Source organism: Ahaetulla prasina, chromosome 6 (genome assembly GCF_028640845.1).
Source record: "Ahaetulla prasina isolate Xishuangbanna chromosome 6, ASM2864084v1, whole genome shotgun sequence".
In the NCBI taxonomy this organism is placed as follows: Eukaryota; Metazoa; Chordata; class Lepidosauria; order Squamata; family Colubridae; genus Ahaetulla; species Ahaetulla prasina.
Genome location: NC_080544.1, coordinates 60,907,499 through 60,926,376, shown reverse-complemented (window position 1 = coordinate 60,926,376; position 18,878 = coordinate 60,907,499). Strand labels below are relative to the sequence as shown.

General features: G+C 36.2%; 1 protein-coding gene across 7 annotated transcripts in view; it reads left to right on the top strand.

Annotated features, from left to right (window-relative positions):
- Positions 1–18,878, top strand: part of OGA (O-GlcNAcase) — a 38,832-nt gene that overhangs the window by 7,760 nt on the left and 12,194 nt on the right. For 6 of the 7 annotated variants that reach the window (XM_058187497.1, XM_058187498.1, XM_058187502.1 and 3 more), the window contains 10 exons: positions 2,000–2,130; positions 2,588–2,759; positions 6,248–6,346; positions 6,494–6,778; positions 7,656–7,814; positions 9,994–10,604; positions 11,351–11,525; positions 15,396–15,481; positions 16,327–16,431; positions 17,095–17,180. In XM_058187497.1, coding sequence (XP_058043480.1) covers positions 2,000–2,130; positions 2,588–2,759; positions 6,248–6,346; positions 6,494–6,778; positions 7,656–7,814; positions 9,994–10,604; positions 11,351–11,525; positions 15,396–15,481; positions 16,327–16,431; positions 17,095–17,180 — 1,909 coding nt within the window. The remainder of the gene's footprint in view (positions 1–1,999; positions 2,131–2,587; positions 2,760–6,247; positions 6,347–6,493; positions 6,779–7,655; positions 7,815–9,993; positions 10,605–11,350; positions 11,526–15,395; positions 15,482–16,326; positions 16,432–17,094; positions 17,181–18,878) is intronic. The other variant, XM_058187503.1, reaches the window with a different exon arrangement.

Sequence of the window (18,878 nt, the reverse complement as noted above, 5' to 3'; positions counted from 1 at the left end):
CAGACTTTTTGCTATAATACCAGGAAAGAAAAATCATATGTAACCCTGTCAACTTTGTAATGTCTTTCAAATGGAAAAAGGGGAAGAGCACAATGCTGTGGAGCTTGTGCTTCTAGCTGACATCTTTTCTGGCTCTGAAAGCCCAAAGCAACATCTTCTTAATGTGTTTCCAAAATACACATGCTATAATTGGGGTCTAATTTGAATATAAATTTATGTGTTTCTACAATCAACCAAAACTACACAAACGTATTCTGACATATTCTGTCATACATATAGCTGGGTATCTCGACGTACAACTTCTCAGAACTGATCAGGAAAAATAAAGATTTACAGATAATATTTGTTTAGTAACCATAGTTAGGACCCGCAGCTCTGTCTTTAAGTAAAACAGTTAAGTAGGAAATCATGGAACCGTTTCCTACAGTATTTCCCCTCTCCCTTTACAATGCTTCCCCCAGGGTTAGGATAGCCAGCTCACAGCTGCTATCTGTAACTGACAAGACTATAGTAATCAGTTTTTACGCTTTTGACTTTTGTTTGCCTCCTAACAATTTCAGCTTCTTATTTCTCTACTTCTCTGCCCTTTGGAATGCTCACCCTTGAAATGATGTGTAGGCAATCTTTACTGTGCCTGACGCATCCCCCCCCGCCCCCAGCAGAGAGATTAGAGGGGAAGAGATTACAATAGAATAAGCAGGCACAGAAAGGGAAATACATTGAGCTGTATATGTAGTACACTTATGTCTCCCAGCCCTGAGTGTGCTCAGGGCTGTTGGGACCATTGCATTCATTTTGATGTGTATTCCCCAATGTGTGCCTGCTTTCTGTTGTAATCCCTTCCTCTCTGATCTATCTGCTGTTTAAAAAAGGGGGCGGGATTCAGGTACAGGACAATTCATACTGACAAATGACAGTCACATGAGTAAAAGTGCTGCAAAGGTTTTAAATGAATGTCATATCACTATCACTGCACTAGTACAATATCTTGAGAAAGTGAAAAAAGACTTGACAGTAGCAAAGGACAAAATAATGCTATTTTTCAATGTTGCTGTTTTCTTTACATCAGTTGACTTCAAATTAGCTAATGAAGCAATCACAGTAATATTCCATACCCAGTCTAATGGAATATAGAAATATCAAAATGCTGAAACTCATTGACATACCAGTTTAATTATTAAATTTACTAAGATCAAGGGGACCTAATGAGACCCCTTCCTTTCAAGATGTATAGCAGAAGCAGTAATACAACAATTAAAAACTAAATCCTATTAATATAACCGACCTATATCATAATCGAAAAAGAACAGATAGAAAACCAAATAACCTAGACAACCACAAATTTGATGGAATCGTTTTAGTACAAGAAGCAAACTATATTTTCTAGATGTCCTCATCAGCAAAAAGAAAAGAAAAGAAAAGTGATACTTGAGACCAAAGTCCAAAGAAAAGTTACCCATATAAACCAAATTTAATAGTTAATTTCACCTGCACATTAAAAAACTTGCACGAAAATCATATTATGGCACAGTGGTTAGAGTGCAGTACTGCAGGTTACTGACTGCCGGCTGCCTGCAATTTGGCAGTTCAAATCTCACCAGGTTAAGGGTTGACTCAGCCTTCCATCCTTCCAAGGTGGGTGAAATTAGGACCCAAACTGTTGTGGGCAATAAGATGACTGTAAACCACGTAGAGAGGACTGTAAAGTGGTATATGTCTAAATGCTACTGCTAAATGCTATTGCTTTGTGGGTTATAATATATTGCAATACAAAAGAACTATAAAATAGAATTAATTACTTGCAAGACTTCCTTCAACACAACAGATACCCACACAACTTTATCAGAAAGTTGTTTACCAGTTATCTACAATTATGATAATATATTCAACATGATGTATATAACATATTTAAATGATATATATGAGATATATTTTATATTTGATAAAATAAATTAACTTACGGTTGATTCTCGTTAAAATAATTGGTTTCTGTTTCTAGAACAGCTCATGACTCTGATTGCAGCAGCTCAAGAATATGAGATAGAATTTATTTATGCCATTTCCCCTGGACTTGATATTACTTTCTCAAACCCTAAAGAAGTATCTACATTGAAACGCAAGCTAGATCAGGTATTGACCATTTGGGCATATTATGTTGTTTAAAATATTAATGAAATCATAATTAAAGTGTAATTATTGTATAACTATTCACAGGAAGCATTGTTTGAAATACTGGGCACTATTTTGCTAACTTGCAATATGGATTATTGGCTGTAGCCTAGGCCTATTGTTGCAGCAATGGAAATCTGACATGACTCAAATAATTAGAACAATTTAGTTATTTTCATAGCTAACAAACTTGAAATTTGTTGTATATACTCATTAAATACTATCAAGCAATGTTCTGCTTTTCTTTTCTTCCTTTATTCTTCCTGTGTAAACCTATGTGCAATTGAAATGGTGGGGGGGAGTTTTGGCTAGGGGGTGAGGTTTTTTTAGCTGAACTGTAGAGGTAAAAATAAAATAACCTTTGGAATAGATTTGCTAATTCTTAATTTCAGTGCTCAGAATTTTGTCTTTCTTTTAGGTTTCTCAGTTTGGTTGCAAATGTTTTGCATTATTGTTTGATGACATTGATCACAATATGTGTGCAGCAGATAAAGAAGTGTTCAGCTCCTTTGCCCATGCTCAGGTTTCAATCACCAATGAAATCTATCAGTATCTAGGAGAACCAGAAACATTCCTCTTCTGCCCCACAGGTAAGCTGCTAAGTCAAATTCTGAATCATAGGAAAGGCAACTCCCTCTTAGGAGGGTGCGGCAAGCAGAGCTCCACCTGAACTCTGTGACCAGTTTGCACAATTCCTTGCTGATAGTTATTCAGGTGGGCAATCTCTTAATTCTTCGTGGACAGATTCTGTGGTAATGAAGACAGCACTTTGACATGTTACTTGGAAGTCATGTTAGCCTATGGACTCAAAGAAAGTGAAGACGATGCTCTCTGATACATACTCAACCACTTGTTGCTTGGATTCCCTTCCTGATTCCTTCAGGGCTCGTTTACATAGATTATTAATACCTCATTTCAAAAGCAATGTTATCTGCAACCAACGCTTGGTTGCTTGTTATTGTTGTGTGTCTCTGAGAGTCTTATAATTGCAGTTTGTAGAAATATGATATATAAATAAATAAAAATAGAATAGCCAATTACTCTGTTGTATTTAATCCTTTTAATCTCTTTTTGGAGACATTTATGTTGATGATAGATGAGTACTTTATAAAATCCCAGTTTTGTCTCTGCATCTTTGATTAATATTAGAAATATACATTGTGTTGTGAGATTGACATCTCCCCCAACATTGAATTCCCAAATGGAGATCCTTTCTCTATTCACTCCAGTAACTATATTCATCAACTGTTCTTTTGGATGACATTGAAAACAATGTTTACAAAGAGCAGGTAATCTCTAATGCTATCAAAGTGGTTCCTATGGAAGGGCTTTTATTATAATTTATATGAAAGGCTAGTTATCCACTGAGGATGGAGCAGAAAACAGGCATGTTAAGACTCCTACATCTTGGAAAGTAGCCTGTCTTGACTCAGCTTTGCATTCTGATAACAAGGAGAGGCTTTCTTTCTTCTCAACTTCATTTCAGTCAACAGGCAATAGGAAATACAAGAAGCAGAAGATGGAGCAGCTTCATCAGTCTGTAAAGTAGATGGTAATACTGTTTGTTTTTCTCTCTTTACTCTTTCCCCTTCTAGCCTGGATGGCTCCTCTTCTTTATCTTTTTGCTGTACAGAATTGGTGTTCATTTTCTGCTTGAGATCCTATATGAAATCACAGTATCTATTTCAATAGAAGAGCCACAAGGAGAGCTTCTTCAATTGTGGCAAGATGGAAAGGATCCATCCAATAGGCCCTAGAGTTGCCTTTAGCCATCTTTTGGAAGTTCCACAAAGCTGTAGACCAGTGTTGGTGAAGCTTTTTGGCACCAAGTGTTGAAACGGGAACACGCACATGTGGGGGAGTGCCGGAAACCGGAAGAGCAGTTCCCCGGTGTGCATGCGCAGGAGCACCAGATACCAAAAGAGCAGTTCCCCAGCTGAGCTTCTGGTTTCCAGTGTGTGCATGCGTGCCGGTCACCTGGTTTCTGGCTTGCATGTGTGCACAAAGACCAGCTGGCCGGTGCACATTTGCGGGCCGGAAATTTGAAGCTCAGCTTCCTGGTGCATGCATGCATGCCAGGGAGCTGCTGTTCCGGTTTCCGGTGCTCCCACACATGTGAAGACCAGCTGGCCGGCATGCATGTGCGCATCAGAACACAGAAGAGCAATGGGTGACTGCTGGCATGCCTGGAGAGATGGCTCTGTGTGCCATTTCCGGCACACGTGCCATGGGTTCACCTTCTTGGCTGTAGACTGATATGATGGATGCAGTGGTATGTTGGTTGAAGCCTGAACATTATTAATTCCAGTAGCCTATTCAATGTATACCATAGTTCCTTCTATGATAAATGATAAAGGATGATAAATGATTCTACGCCCCTGAAAGGCATCTAAGTCCATTCCTACCCTCACCCCTGAAATCCATTGGCACCAATTTGCCTTGACAGTAGCATGGAATAAACTCGCAATGCGAATGGTTCCTGATTTCTTGCTTCAGAGTTTGGATCTTTTGGTGCTCCTCTTTATTATCTACATGAAATCACTGGTTGAGGTCATTTGCCAGCACAGGGTATATTCCCATCAATATGCTGATGATACCCAGTCATACCTCTCCATTTCTAGCTGGGCAAGTGATGCTATTTCATTTTTGATACAATGGTGGAGAGTTTGGCTAAGTACTAACCAGTTCCAATTCAACCCTAGCAAGACAGTCGTTTTCAGCTACAATTTATAGTACTGATTATCACCTTTAAGTTCTGCATTGCGCAGGACTATATTAATTTTTTGGACTGCCTCTTCATGAGAATACTTGCCTGCCCATCAGGTTACATAGGATAGACGTGTTCATGGTTGCTTCCCTTAAATCTTCTGGGACCAAGGAAGCAAGCCTTTTCCAATATAGCCTTTGATTTGTGGAACCTCTTCCCTCTGGGATCCAGCAGTTCCCTCACCATTTAGCATTCTGAAAACCTGTAAAAAAAAAAAAAGCTTTTCCCACAGTCATTGCATAAGGTGAGAATGGGACCTGAGGATTGTGGTTTTTTGTTGGTTAAATGCCAGGTTTTTGATTTTTTACTGTTTTTTTTTTAAATTCTTGTGAACCACCCAGAGTTGTGTTGAGTTACGTTTCATAGGATGGGCGGCCACATACATTGTCGAATGAATGAATTTTTTCACTGTGTAATTCATTAGATTTTAACCAAGTTATTTAAAAAAACTAGAGAAGATAAAGTAACTGGACATATATTTTTAATTTTGAAATTTCCTTTCAGCCTTTAAAGTTACACAACTGATGGTAAAACAACTTTGACTATGCTATACCATATTGTATTACTGTTACATAATTAATACAGCTATTAATTATAAAATTGGATATATGCTTTATATTGCTTGTTCCAGGAATAGCTTTTCACATCTTCATATGTTTCTTAGAATTCAGAAAAAACTATTGCAAGTTTGAAAGCTTAAAATATTTTTTTCTTGAAATATTTATTGTTTTCATGTTTTCTGGAGCAGAATTGACAAACTATCAAACTATAATTTAGCTATTTATACATTACCTAAATTTATATCTACTCTAAAAAGATCCAAAAATGTGGAGTAAGTGAATGTGTTTCTTGTGTGCAAGGACATTCAAAACTAGCTGTTTTGTGCATGGAATATTTTGCATATTCTTATTTTTAACTCTCAGAGCTAACTTTTTTTTACTTGAAAAATTCTGAGAATAAACTTTTGGATTCTCTTAGAACTGTAAAATGAATAGCCAGAAAGTCTAGTCTGTTCTTGCAGTGGGTTCTCAATCCATTCAAAACACAATACTGATGCTTATTTTGGGGAGGCTGTATATTATTTTTATTTGTATATTAATTAAATTTATATGCCATTCATCTTGCAGTTTGATTATATCATTTATATATTTTAAGCAATTTTAGCCAATATTAAGATAGATAGATACATAGTTCGTATATCTGGTTTCCAATGCCTACAGTAATTCTCTTGGCAGGATATCTATCAGTACCTGAAAGTACTCTTGCCTGTTTTGGGCTTTCAACTTAAAAATTTTTTTTTCTGTCTTCCAGAATATTGTGGCACTTTCTGTTATCCAAATGTTGCTCAGTCTCCTTACTTGCGAACTGTCGGAGAAAAACTGCTGCTAGCAATTGATGTATTATGGACAGGTAAGCATCAGTATTCTTCTCTAATTTGAGCAAGGATCACCAGTTTAATTTAGCCTTTTTAAATAAAAGTTTTAGTGCAATTTTTAAATGTTATTACTTTTGAATAAACTGTGTCCATGTTTTTTAATCCACCTATTTCCATTTTAGGTCCCAAAGTCGTATCTAAAGACATTTCAGTGGAGTCTATTGAGGAGGTTTCAAAAATAATTCGCAGAGCTCCTGTTATCTGGGACAACATTCATGCAAATGACTATGATCAGAAAAGACTGTTTCTTGGGCCGTATAAAGGCCGATCAACAGAACTCATACCACGCTTAAAAGGGGTCCTGACAAATCCAAACTGTGAATTTGAAGCTAATTTTGTTGCAATTCATACTCTTGCAACTTGGTACAAATCCAACATGAATGGAGTGAGGAAAGATGTTGTGATGAGTGAGTTGATTGAATGGATAATGCACACTGTCTTATGTAATAATGATTATTTATGTATCTAATTTATATAGCTGCCCATTCTCACCCAAAGCAACTCTGGATGGCAAACAAAGATTTATAGGAAGATTTACATTCAAATCAAATGGCTTTCTTTAGGAAATATGATGCTTTGTCTAACATGAAAATATATTGTTGATAGTTGACAAGGAAAATTTTGCAATCTAATTAATATTTAAAAAGGCTGTTAACTCTTTACCAGCTATGGTAAAGAGTGAAATGCACTGATCTGAAACCATCCAGATAATGTTGAATTAAACATGTAGCATGACCTGGGTTTACTGGCTTAAATTGTACCTGACATCTGGAATATGGTGGCTCCCCAGAGCTGATATTAATGAAGCTTTCAAGTATGTTGATGAAAAAGAATAATGAAAGGGGAAAATAAACAAAATAATAAATGTTATTAGTGAACATGATTACAATTTAGATACCTATTTCTTATTAGATCAATCATTTGACAAAGATGCAGATTAAAAATTTCTTAGGCTTTTAATGTCCAGTTGGGACTTCTTACTAAAGACATCAATCTATTTTTATGCAAAACATCCAAATTCTATCTATTCTGCAATTATTAATTTGAAGCAAATTTTTATCTGGCTGCTGTAGGACTGCCTTGCATAGCCAGTTTTAATAACTTTAAAGGTCAAACTTCAGGACAATTGCAAATTATGTTATTTTAATGCTGAATTATATTAATCTTCTTAAAATGGCAGGTGGTATTAACGATTAAAGGAGTTCTATTTAAATGCAAACAGCAATTTTGATTGTAGCTTTCACTATTTAATATTTAATATGCTATTTCCTGTGTTTTCTGCAGCTGACACTGAAGATAGTACTGTGTCAATCCAGATTAAACTAGAAAATGAAGGAAGTGATGAAGATATTGAAACAGATGTTCTTTATAGCCCACAGATGGCTTTGAAGTTATCATTAACAGAATGGCTGCAGGAATTCGCAGTACCCCATCAATATAGCAGTAAGAAAGATTTATAGCTTTGTTTCAGCTTTAAGCTTAAATGGAATGAAGTACGTTCTTCAAATGAACGATGACTTTCATGCTCTCAGGAAACAAAGTACTAAAGGAAATTCTTGTACTGTTATTTTAGTTTAAAATGATATATTACTTATTTTGCATTATATTTATATCCTGTTTTCCCACTGGGAATCTTATGGGAGCATACATGACAATCTTTCATTTTATCTCACAAAAATACTTCCAGAAAGGTTTGATCAGGATATACAGTGGATGAGCTAAAGTTAACCATTAAGTTACATGTTCATTTCACTCTTTGTCTCAAAATTGTACCTATTTCTCCAGAGGGAAAAGAATAAATAATAGATAGGTACAGTGAATCGAAAACTTATACTCAGTCATAATATTAAGATGGAGAGAAATCCAAGGATTGTTATCTAGACTCAAATTGAAATCTGTATCATTTAATTGTATATTATTGCAGTTAGTTAGAGTTTACAAAACTCTTGAGCTCAAAAGAGGATAAGGTATGTTGTATTGTATGTGCTCTGTGTTCTCAATAATATCCAAAGCTTAACTTTTTCAAGCCACTGAGACACAAAGACTCGATTTAAAAGGTTATGTCAGTGCTGCCATGTCCTAGACTTAGTTGAGGAGAATGTGGAGGTAAAGGAGATTCAATTAAGCAAAATTTATTCCGAAGAAAAAGATTTCTTTCTATCTAGTACTTTTGTTTGATAAATTTGTGAATTAACTTTCCCTCCAAAAGCTCAAGGTGGCGTATGTAGGGTTCTTGCTCAAGCTTCATTTTATCCTCACAATAGAGCTCTTTAAAGTAGGATGAACTGGGATATTTAGTCAGTTTCCGGGCTAAGGGTGGACTTGAACTCTGGTGCTCCCAACCCTAGTTTGAAATTTTAAAGACAGTAACATTCGTTATAATGATTTTATGGGTTGTAATATAATGATCCCAACAGCCCCCAACCTTTTGGGCACTAGGGACCAGTTCCGTAGAGAGAGGGTTTTCCGCAGACCGGAGGGGTGTGTGGTTTTGTATGCTGCCTGCATCCAGCAGATGGGACTTCGCTTGTTTTTGTGGCCCAGTTTCTGGCATTGCACAGATTGGTCCTAGTCCACGAACCAGAGGTTGGGGACTTCTGCTTTAGTGTTCTCGGTTGTGCTTTCTTTTTTGGTTAGGTAGCCAAACCTAAAAACAAGAAGTATAGTGTGTTTTTAGTACATCTGTATAAGGGTAAGGGCAAAGAGTAGGCACTATGTAAGAAGGTGGATGAAGAATCCTCAAGCAAACAATCAAGAGAAATGTAGTTGTGCTGTTACCATATTACTGAAGGACAGTGTTGAAATGGTTACAGTTTCTTTGCTGGACCCAGTTCCGTAGTTCTTTATGCAGGCGCTGGCTGTAAAAACTGCTCAAATGTTTCTAACCCTGCTTGTCTGGAAGTTCTAAAACAGACGGGAAGTTTTGAATTTCTTTTGTTTTTTATCATAAAACCATGCAAAATATTTTGAATTTTATTTGAACTGTTTGAAGGGAACTATTTTGTAACCTACAATTCCGCAGTATATAGATGTGCCATTGTTGCTTGCTTTTCTGACTTTTCAGGTCTGAAAGACTCTGTCATAGCAAGAATGGATAGAACATCAGATTTTCCTATCCTACACTGCTTGTCTGACAGGCTGATTCTTTCTAAACTCAGGGTATGCAATCATTGAAAGCCCCAAAAGAGAAAGGGAAGGTATTGCAATCCTCTGTCCCACAAGCTCTTGCTACACGTAACCTATCGAAAAGTCTAAATACATTCCCTTCCATTATTTGTGGTAGAAGGAAAATGTTTTTAGGGCCAGAAGCAGTTGAAAAAAGAAGTACATTATTTCTTCACCATTTTTGTATTTCTGAGAAAGTTACATAGCTTGATATCAAAAGGGCTCAGATTTAAGTCACAACATTTTAAAAAAAATTATATTGCATTCTTTATATATAAAGAATTTTAAAAAATCATGACATGGAAATCAAATAATTGGGATTTTTTAAGAATTTCAATAACAAAATGAACACTCCATATTCATGCTTTTGTACAGATGAAATATATGAAGGAAAATATTTAAGTGAAATAGTTGAATAGGTAAGAATAAAGATTGCCGGTCTGCTCTGTTTTCACAGGTAGGCAAGTGGCCCACAGTGGAGCTAAAACAAGTGTGGTTGATGTACCTCTAATTGCACCATCCGCTTTAAATTCTACCACGGTGGTTACCACTGTATATCAAGAGCCCATAATGAGTCAAGGAGCTGACTTAAGCAGTGAGTCACAGACTCTGGTGAAAGAGGAGGAAGAGAAGAAGCAGTTAGATGAGGAACCAATGGATATGGTGGTGGAAAAGCAAGAGGATGCTGACAAGAATATCAGCCAAATATTGACTGACATCTCCGAAGCAAAAATGTCAGAAGAGCTAAAGCCAATGGATACCGATAAAGAGAGCATAGCAGAATCAAAATCTCCAGAGATGTCAATGCAGGAGGACTGTGGCAGTGATATTGCACCAATGCAGACAGATGAGCAGATTAACAAGGAACAGTTTGTGCCTGGGCCCCATGAGAAGCCATTATATGCTATTGAACCGGTGACTCTAGAAGATCTACAGCTACTTGCAGATTTGTTCTATTTGCCCTATGAACATGGACCTAAAGGGGCTCAAATGTTACGGGAATTCCAATGGCTCAGAGCAAATAGCAGTGTTGTCAGTGTGAATTGCAAAGGAAAAGATTCTGAAAAAGTGAGTGACTCTTTTATTATCTTTTAGTATTGTGGATGACACAATAACAAAGGAAAATTAAGCAAAGCTTCTGAGGTAAACTTGATGTAAAGAGAAAATGTTCATGCAGACATGGATATTCATTTCCTTGTCCTGTAATTCTCAACCTGTTACTCTCTAGTTACACTGAACCTACAACTCCCAGAATTCCCTGCTATTAATGTCCAGTTCCAAACAAATATGTCCAGTTAGGAAAGCCTGTGCTATAGAGTTTGTCACACTTTCTATCAATTGCCAACTCTTTATTAGCTCTATCTGATGATAGGTATGGAAGAGATAGATGAACTTTTAGTGAATGTTTCTTGGTGGCAGGGAAGCAAAGTGGATAGAATTAAGTACAGGTAGTCCTCATTGTATGACCAAAATTGAGCCCAAAATTTACGATGGTTGCTAAGTGAATCATGTTAAGCAAATCTGGCTTGCTCTCTTGAGTTTGTCAGAAGCCAGCTGGGGAGGTTACAAATGGTGATCACATGACCCCCAGACAGTGCAGCTGTCATAAATACATGTCAGTTGCCAAGCGCTTGAATTTTGATCCCATGACTATAGGGATGCTGCATCAGTTGTCAATGTGAAAACCAGTCACAAGTCACTTTTTTCAGTGCTATTGTAATTTTGAACAGTCACTAAATGAATGGTTGTAAATTGAAGATGACCTGTATAGCTGCTTGATAAAAATGATAAATAACTTGAATGAATTTTATTAGATTGAAGAATGGCAGACTCGAGCAGCAAAATTTGAAGAGATGTGTAGCTTGGTGATGGGAATGTTCACTCGTCTTTCCAACTGTGCCAACCGGACAATCCTTTATGATATGTATTCATACGTCTGGGACATCAAGAGCATCATGTCAATGGTGAAATCTTTTGTGCAGTGGCTAGGTATGTTCTTTAGGAACCAATTATAGTGTCAGCTAGCATATATGTTTGTCTTCAATTAGCCCACGGGAAAAAGAGAATGTCAAATGTTTTCATATTGGGATGCTGTTGTACTTAAACTACTTCTGTTTTTGTGCATTATTTCATATAAAACTAGTAGTCAAAGCACAAGTGAACTTACGCTGAATAGCTCTTGATTTATATATTTTTTTCCTTGGGCTAATTAATCTGAAAGTTTATCTCTGAAATATGAGTGTTGACTCAGACTGAATGCACACTGGACTACATTATTTAGTATTTTCAAGCTTATACCAAAATTGGAAACGACACTATGAAATGTGACTATGCCTCAGCTATCTGCTGCTTGCTCTGTTTCAATAATGTTATTGCTGTCTTCAACAGAACAGTTGCAGATGTGACCTTTCACTGGGCTTGGCCAAGAGGGAGCCGAGCTTTCCTAAGCCTTTCTCTGCGCATGCGAGCTTTAGCATAAGGCTATTCTGGTGCAAAAGTGATTTGTTTTGACATTTGCAAGGAGCCTAATTTTGGGCAAGGGTAAGAAATTACAGAGCTCTGGAGTCTGCTTTTATGCTAGACTGATGGTTTCTGAAGCCAAAACCAAGAGCTTTTTTTGTGTGTCTGCAGCTTTTTACAAATTAAATATTTTTGGGAATAGCACCAGCATGGCCTGGGTTCCTCTAGTGACCTCATTTCACTTTCAGGTTTCAATCCAGCTGTAAGGAAATATGCTGTGGACTTGTTTGATGTACACAGCAGGCAGCAAAACTGATGGTTTCTTGTCACTATTTCCGTAGTAGTCACAAATACTTTCATAAACTCACTGCTCCGTATTGGATCAACCTACAGTTCTTGGATCACATAAGTCATTAGGTTTATAGTCATAAAATTATATAACAGTAGTCATATAAAATAGAATCTTGGGTTGGAAATTAAGACAGCCAACACTTTTGAGTTTTTAGTGTATAGATTTTCTGTAATGGGAATAATTTTTCCCAGACAAAAAAAAGGAATCATTCAAAGTTACAGCATTATAATATCACATGCTGTGAATACATTTTTGTGAGGATTTTGACTTCTTTTGCTTCCCCTTTCTCCTTGTATTAAGTTTAGAGATTATTTGGTAACTTCCAGGAAAAAAATATAAGAAAATAGCATCAGAAAATCTTTATTGCCTTCAAGATATTTTCCTATTATAAAGACAAAAAAGATATACCATATTCTTTAGTTACATAGTTGGATAAATAAAGTTATTCTCTGACAATTCATTAAAATAGTCAGCTAATTTGCTAAGGCAAAAGTAGCATTGCATGGATATGTAGGTTAAGATATATGATTTCTTTTCAAGCTAAAATGTCTCTACAGTCATTTTACTAAAGTCAGTGACAAACTAACCACCTCAAAAGATTAGGCTAGTTAAACAAGATAAAAGCTACATTTGTTCTATAAAGATAACAATGGCCAATATAAGGGCCTAGAAGTATAACATTTCCATATGATAGCGGTATATACTGAGGGGAATCTTATAGATCAACTAATTCAATCCCCTGCTATGTGTAGAAAAATCTGTTAAACCACATGTAAACCATCCAGCTTCTTCTTAAAAATCTCCAGGGATGGTGAACCCACAGCCTCAACAGATAAATTTTCAGCTTCTAAATTTTTAAAAATACAAAGTAAACAATCTGAACAGACAAATCTATGCTGCTGTAATTTCATAAGTACAAATACAGGCACACAGTATGGAATCTTATGCAACATAGAAATAGTGGCATTGTTTCCATAGGGCAGACATTGAAGTAGAAGTAAATGGATTGAGCATAGGATTCTAAAATACAAGGCAGTATTATTTAAAGTAACTGAATAATATGCATTACCTTCTGAATGAAAGATGCTGGGAGCCTATGTGGTCATTAAAATCAAGATTCTAAAGTTGCCTCGCAGTAATTTTCTTAAATGAACTATTTTTCTGTGGAGCTAATCCAGATATAATTTTAATAGCGAATAAAATAGGTTCTCAAGCTACTAATTGATTCTTGAAAAAATATTTTTTAAATAAAATAAAAATAAAAAAAATTTAAAATGAAGTCCACTAGAATATACATTATTTTATATTTTAGCCATATAGGTTGCTCCAGTTGGTGCTCTCTTGACAGTAATTAATCACCAATTTTGTGCAGTTTCATGTTCTACTCTATATTTTACCCCTACAAGGGGTTAATTAAATGGTGAATCCTGACTGATACCAATGGTTAATGGTTTTTAGTTGATATTATTTATATAATAAAATAGATTTTTAGTTATAACAACACATAAAATATTAAACTACAACCAACAGAAACTTAAATCAGAACAGTATCAGTGAACATTCAAATGCTTAGTGGTCCGCTGAAGGCTGATTTTCTTACTTTTACTTGCAATCCAGTTAGCATTCAGTTTATATAACTAGCGTAGATAATTCTACTATGGATTACTAATGCCTTCTACTGTCTTCTTCCCCAATGTGTGCAGATGGGAGAATCTTCAGCACAAGTGTCTGCTGCTATTGGATGGACCACGCCAGATGCTTTCAGCGTGTCGTGATTAATAAATTTAAAATGGGAAAGTTCTGATTGTGAGGCAGTTCAGATTAGGGTTGTAGGCATGGGCTGAAGTCACATTTGCGCAGCGACTTAGGCATTAACTCTTGATTTTCATTCATACAGCTCTTCATTCATGCAGCTCTATAAAATGTACAATAGTTGAAGTGCTAGTTACAGTGTAATCTCAAAGGAGAAGTATTTCAAGTTACTTGTGAAGGGGTTCTGTATAAAGTCTCTGTCTATGAGAGACTAGCAAATAGAAGCAGTTGAAGCTCAAACTGGACTCTTTGGGTTATGTCAAGCTTGCTGTGTTAAAGGCTTGCTTTTATAATTTGAAACCAAGGAACAATATTTAGCTTGATTCGCTTTGAGACTGCCTGGCTAGCATGATGTGTGTGACTACTGATTTGAGATTGTTACTTGAACAGGAAGTAGATCGCTGTCCACAAGAAGAAAGAAACTTGCGCAGCTTATTTTATCAGAAAACTAGATGGGTGATATACTCTTCACATCATTTATTTATCTCCTCCTTTATTATACTGTTTGGTTTTCTAATGTTTGAAACAGAATTTTCCTCACAGTTGAGTCATAGTTTAAAATTTATAGCTTCATCCTTGATTGTATCAAAAATTTAAAAGCATATGGTAAGGCTGGCTATCAGAAATTATAGCATTTCTAATATAATTGTGGAATAACTGTAATTTAAGTCATTGTTGCCTTTCTTGGTAATGAAGTACTTGCTGTGTGAGAAGTAGATAATATTGGTCTCTAACCTCTGAAAAAGAGGCTTTTGTTCTACATAGCTGTTTGGGCTATATTAACCCATACCCCAGACCTAGTTTTCTGGCAAGATTCAAATCGTATGAAAATGTGACTTCAGACAAGTCCAAGTATTTTTTTTAAAGGGCTGTGGTAATGGCTAGTAACTGTACCTCCCTTACTGGGTGAAATTAGACATTTGTTTCCTTATATATTGTATATTTCATGTACCTGTATCAAATGGAACATCTTAGCAGCTTTTAGCAGTTGTAGACTGTCTGCGCTCTAAGGCTATCATTGTAACATTCTTTTGATTTTATTAATGAAGAACACAAGCACCTTATGATTAGGAAGCTATGTACTGTGCAACATTATTACAGCGCAGCAAGCTCTTGGATAATAGCTCAGTTAGAGAGCTTTTCCCACAAAGTATGTGTTAGCTTGTTGGACATTTTAGTATCTCAGGACAATCCCCCTTCTCGTAACGTTCTCCGCTTGGATCTGATCTCCACAGGGTGTCGTAGTCAATCTTCAGCACAGTTCTTAAGTGGAGACCAAGAACCCTGGGCCTTTAGAGGTGGTCTAGCAGGAGAGTTCCAGGTATCAATATGAATTCACAACTGAATGACATTGTCTTTGTTTGAGAAATCTTTTTTTTTTTTGCACATCGGAGGGCTGGAAGGCTTGGTCTGCCGAAGGCTTTCTGGTTCAAAACCCAAATAGCCTGATAGCTTGTTTTAAAATAATTTTCCTCCCATTTCTACAGTAATATCCCAAGGAGATGCTGCCATTCCCATGCGCATGCGAAGCGCTGCGGCTTTAGTTGTACATTTCACATTGTTTCTTTGCAGGTCGCACAGCGTTTTTATCTGCGCCCGCAATTGCACAATGCGCGCCTGCTTGTCTTCCAGTGAGAACTCCATGAGCAAAGAGATTGCGATGCAGTGTAGTTAAGAACTCTTTCAAAGCAAACATTGGTTGCATACTAGACAAATCAATTGGAAAATCAGTTTTAAAAGTTGGTTTCTTCTGTATTTGAATTTGCTCATGGATTTTTCAGGGGCTTACTTTCTTCCCCCTCACAGGTGCTCTCTGCGCACAGCCAATTGAGTCAGCACGTTGTTTTGGGTTAGTGTCTCTGGCCAGTTAACCCTCTTCAGACCAAACCTTACCTCCTGACACATGGCTATCTTATGCTGAGAACATAGATGAGATTTGGCAAGATAATGCTAAAGCAAATAATGAGTTTAATGTTAAGTGCTGTAACAGTTGTGTATCTTAGACTTCTATTCAGATAAAATGGTCCTTACGTTTGTAAAGCCTGCAAAATCCTATCTTCCTCTGGGGTGCCTGCAATACCAAAAGTTATCTTGGGAGTCTGCAGTGCGCACCCAAGAATGTATTGTCTCTTGCTTCTCACTTACATTAACTTTTTATTTCCACAGCGTTTGCTGCCTATTGAAGGAGCAAATGACCTCTTCTTTCAGCCCCCTCCTCTGACTCCTACTTCCAAAATCTACACCATCAGGCCCTATTTTCCTAAAGATGAGGTAACCTTAATTCTTTGGTGGTCTTATGCAAACTTGATATTTGAAAGAACATCTTGAACATGTTTCCTTTTTTAAGAATCTTTTGAATGCCTGAGAAATGTATGGCTTGAATAGGAAAGGTTATTATTGAAGTGAGTTTAAATGATTCATTTCAGGTTCATTGTAAATAACATGCAGTCCTGGCATTATTTATACCAACAGTTTCCCAAATTGTAGAATATAGTTAGCTTGATGCTATGGTTTCTAAAAAAAGTTTGTAAGTATTCTTTATACTTTGGCTGTTTGCCTTGATAAGACGCCTGAATCAGAGCTTCACATACCCCTGATACTTTGAAAACTAAGTCTGTACTAATTTTGTGTTTCGTAATTGCAAATCAAATCAAAAGAAGATGGGAGACTAATGTTGTAATTAATATCCTTCCAATTCTGTCCAGTGTGTTTCATTACTGTGGGGTTTTGAAGAGTAATTTTTTTCATATTAATCCAATTTAATCTATATAACATCCTGTTGTCAGTAGTTGCAATATCTGTGAAATATGAACTTACGGAACCATGGCTCTAATAAATGAGCATGTCTGTTTCATATTGGAATAGTATGACTTCCAAAGAAAAATAACATGTCACAAAGTTTTAACTTAATTTTTATGTATTGTGTGTCTTTAGGCATCAGTGTACAAGATTTGTAGAGAAATACATGATGATGGAACTGATCAGCCTTTTCACAGTCAGCCAGATCTAATCGGAGACAAGTATGCATTACTTTGACAGAAATTTGATTGTGTTGGCTATATATTCTGTTTGTACAACATTAGATACCTCTTGCTATAAAAAATGTAATACAATTCATTGTATATTACATTTGTGCATTGTGAGATTTTTGTAGTTTTCACAACTATGATGACATAGGGTTAACTAATTATTGGTCATATATTACAAATGTTTAAAATTCCAGTTTCTGAAAGCAACGAAAAATCTCAGAGAAAAAGCCCTAAAAGTTTTAAATCATGTATCTGACTCTTGAAAAATAGTTATGGAGTTAGAAGAAAACAAATTTATATAACATGAATATAATAGAATAGAATAGAATAGAATTTTATTGGCCAAGTGTGATTGGACACACAAGGAATTTGTCTTGGTGCATATGCTCTCAGTGTACATAAAAGAAAAGATACGTTCATCAAGGTACAACATTTACAACACAATTGATTTACAACACAATTAATGTAAACATTTATCCTGAATTTAACAAACTTTGGATGACTTGCAAAGCCTAATACTGCAGTTAACTTAGAGAGGACTATTTATTTCACATTGCTAACTTGAGGTAGGAATATTTAGTAATTATAGGGATGTGTAGAATGTTCCTTGCAAGGAGCAACTATTCCTGGATTAAAATTATTTGGTGCAGACATAGACCCCAAATATCCATGTTCCATAACAGAAATATTTTGGGGTTGGAAGGAAAGGATATAGGCAAGGTTGTCAGTTGTGGTTAGATGATAAAGGAAAGTGTTGTGAATCAGGAAGGAGTGTGCAAATTGGTTGGATATACCAACCTAGAATCCAGGAGTGGCACTTGCTAAGACTAGGTGGGGAAAGAAAAAAGATGCTGGAAAGATAGGTAAATGAACCTATGCATGTGGCATACAGTAGGGAGTGGGAGAAAGGGTCTTGCTTTATTCATTTTGTAAGACCCATCCAGATATATTTTTTCAGAGAAAAAGTGATATGTTCTGAGTTTCAGATTGGCAAAGCCAGGGGTCTGCAAACTTGGCTCTTTTAAGACTTGTGGACTTCAACTCCAAAGCTGGCTTGTGGACTTCAACAGCAAAGCTGGCTGAGGAACTCTGGGATTTGAAATCCACAAGTCTTAAAAGAGCCAAGGGCTAAGCAGTTCAGCCAAAACTTTGAAACAGTGTTTTTCATGTTTGAAACAAAACATTTTCCATGTCATGCAGACCCCTAATTCATTGACTCTCACCTCACTAGGTCATCCTTGTTGCTACATTAGTTTAACTTATAATATTAATTGGTGAGTGAAAATGTGAAAAAGCCATGTTAGAAAAGAAGTTAAATTACCAAAGGGAGAGAGGACTTTGTATGGGTGTATAGATATATACTGGTCTTAATATAAAAAATGAAGATTCATATTAAATAAGTTTGATTTCTGAAATAAAATCATCAAAAAAAGGTGGTTTCATTATTAGGCTATTTGGTTTAAGTAGGATTATTAGTTTTAGTTACCAACTGGAGCCATTTCAGATTTGTCTCAACTAATACCTATTGCTTTGTTATTTTTCTGCTGGATGCTTTTCTTCAAGTGGAATGTCTTACTAGAATAGTATGCATACCTTACGATTATAATTGTTCAAATCTTTTTTTTTTTATTTACATTTATATCCCACCCTTCTCCGAAGACTCAGGGCGGCTTACAGTGTATAAGGCAA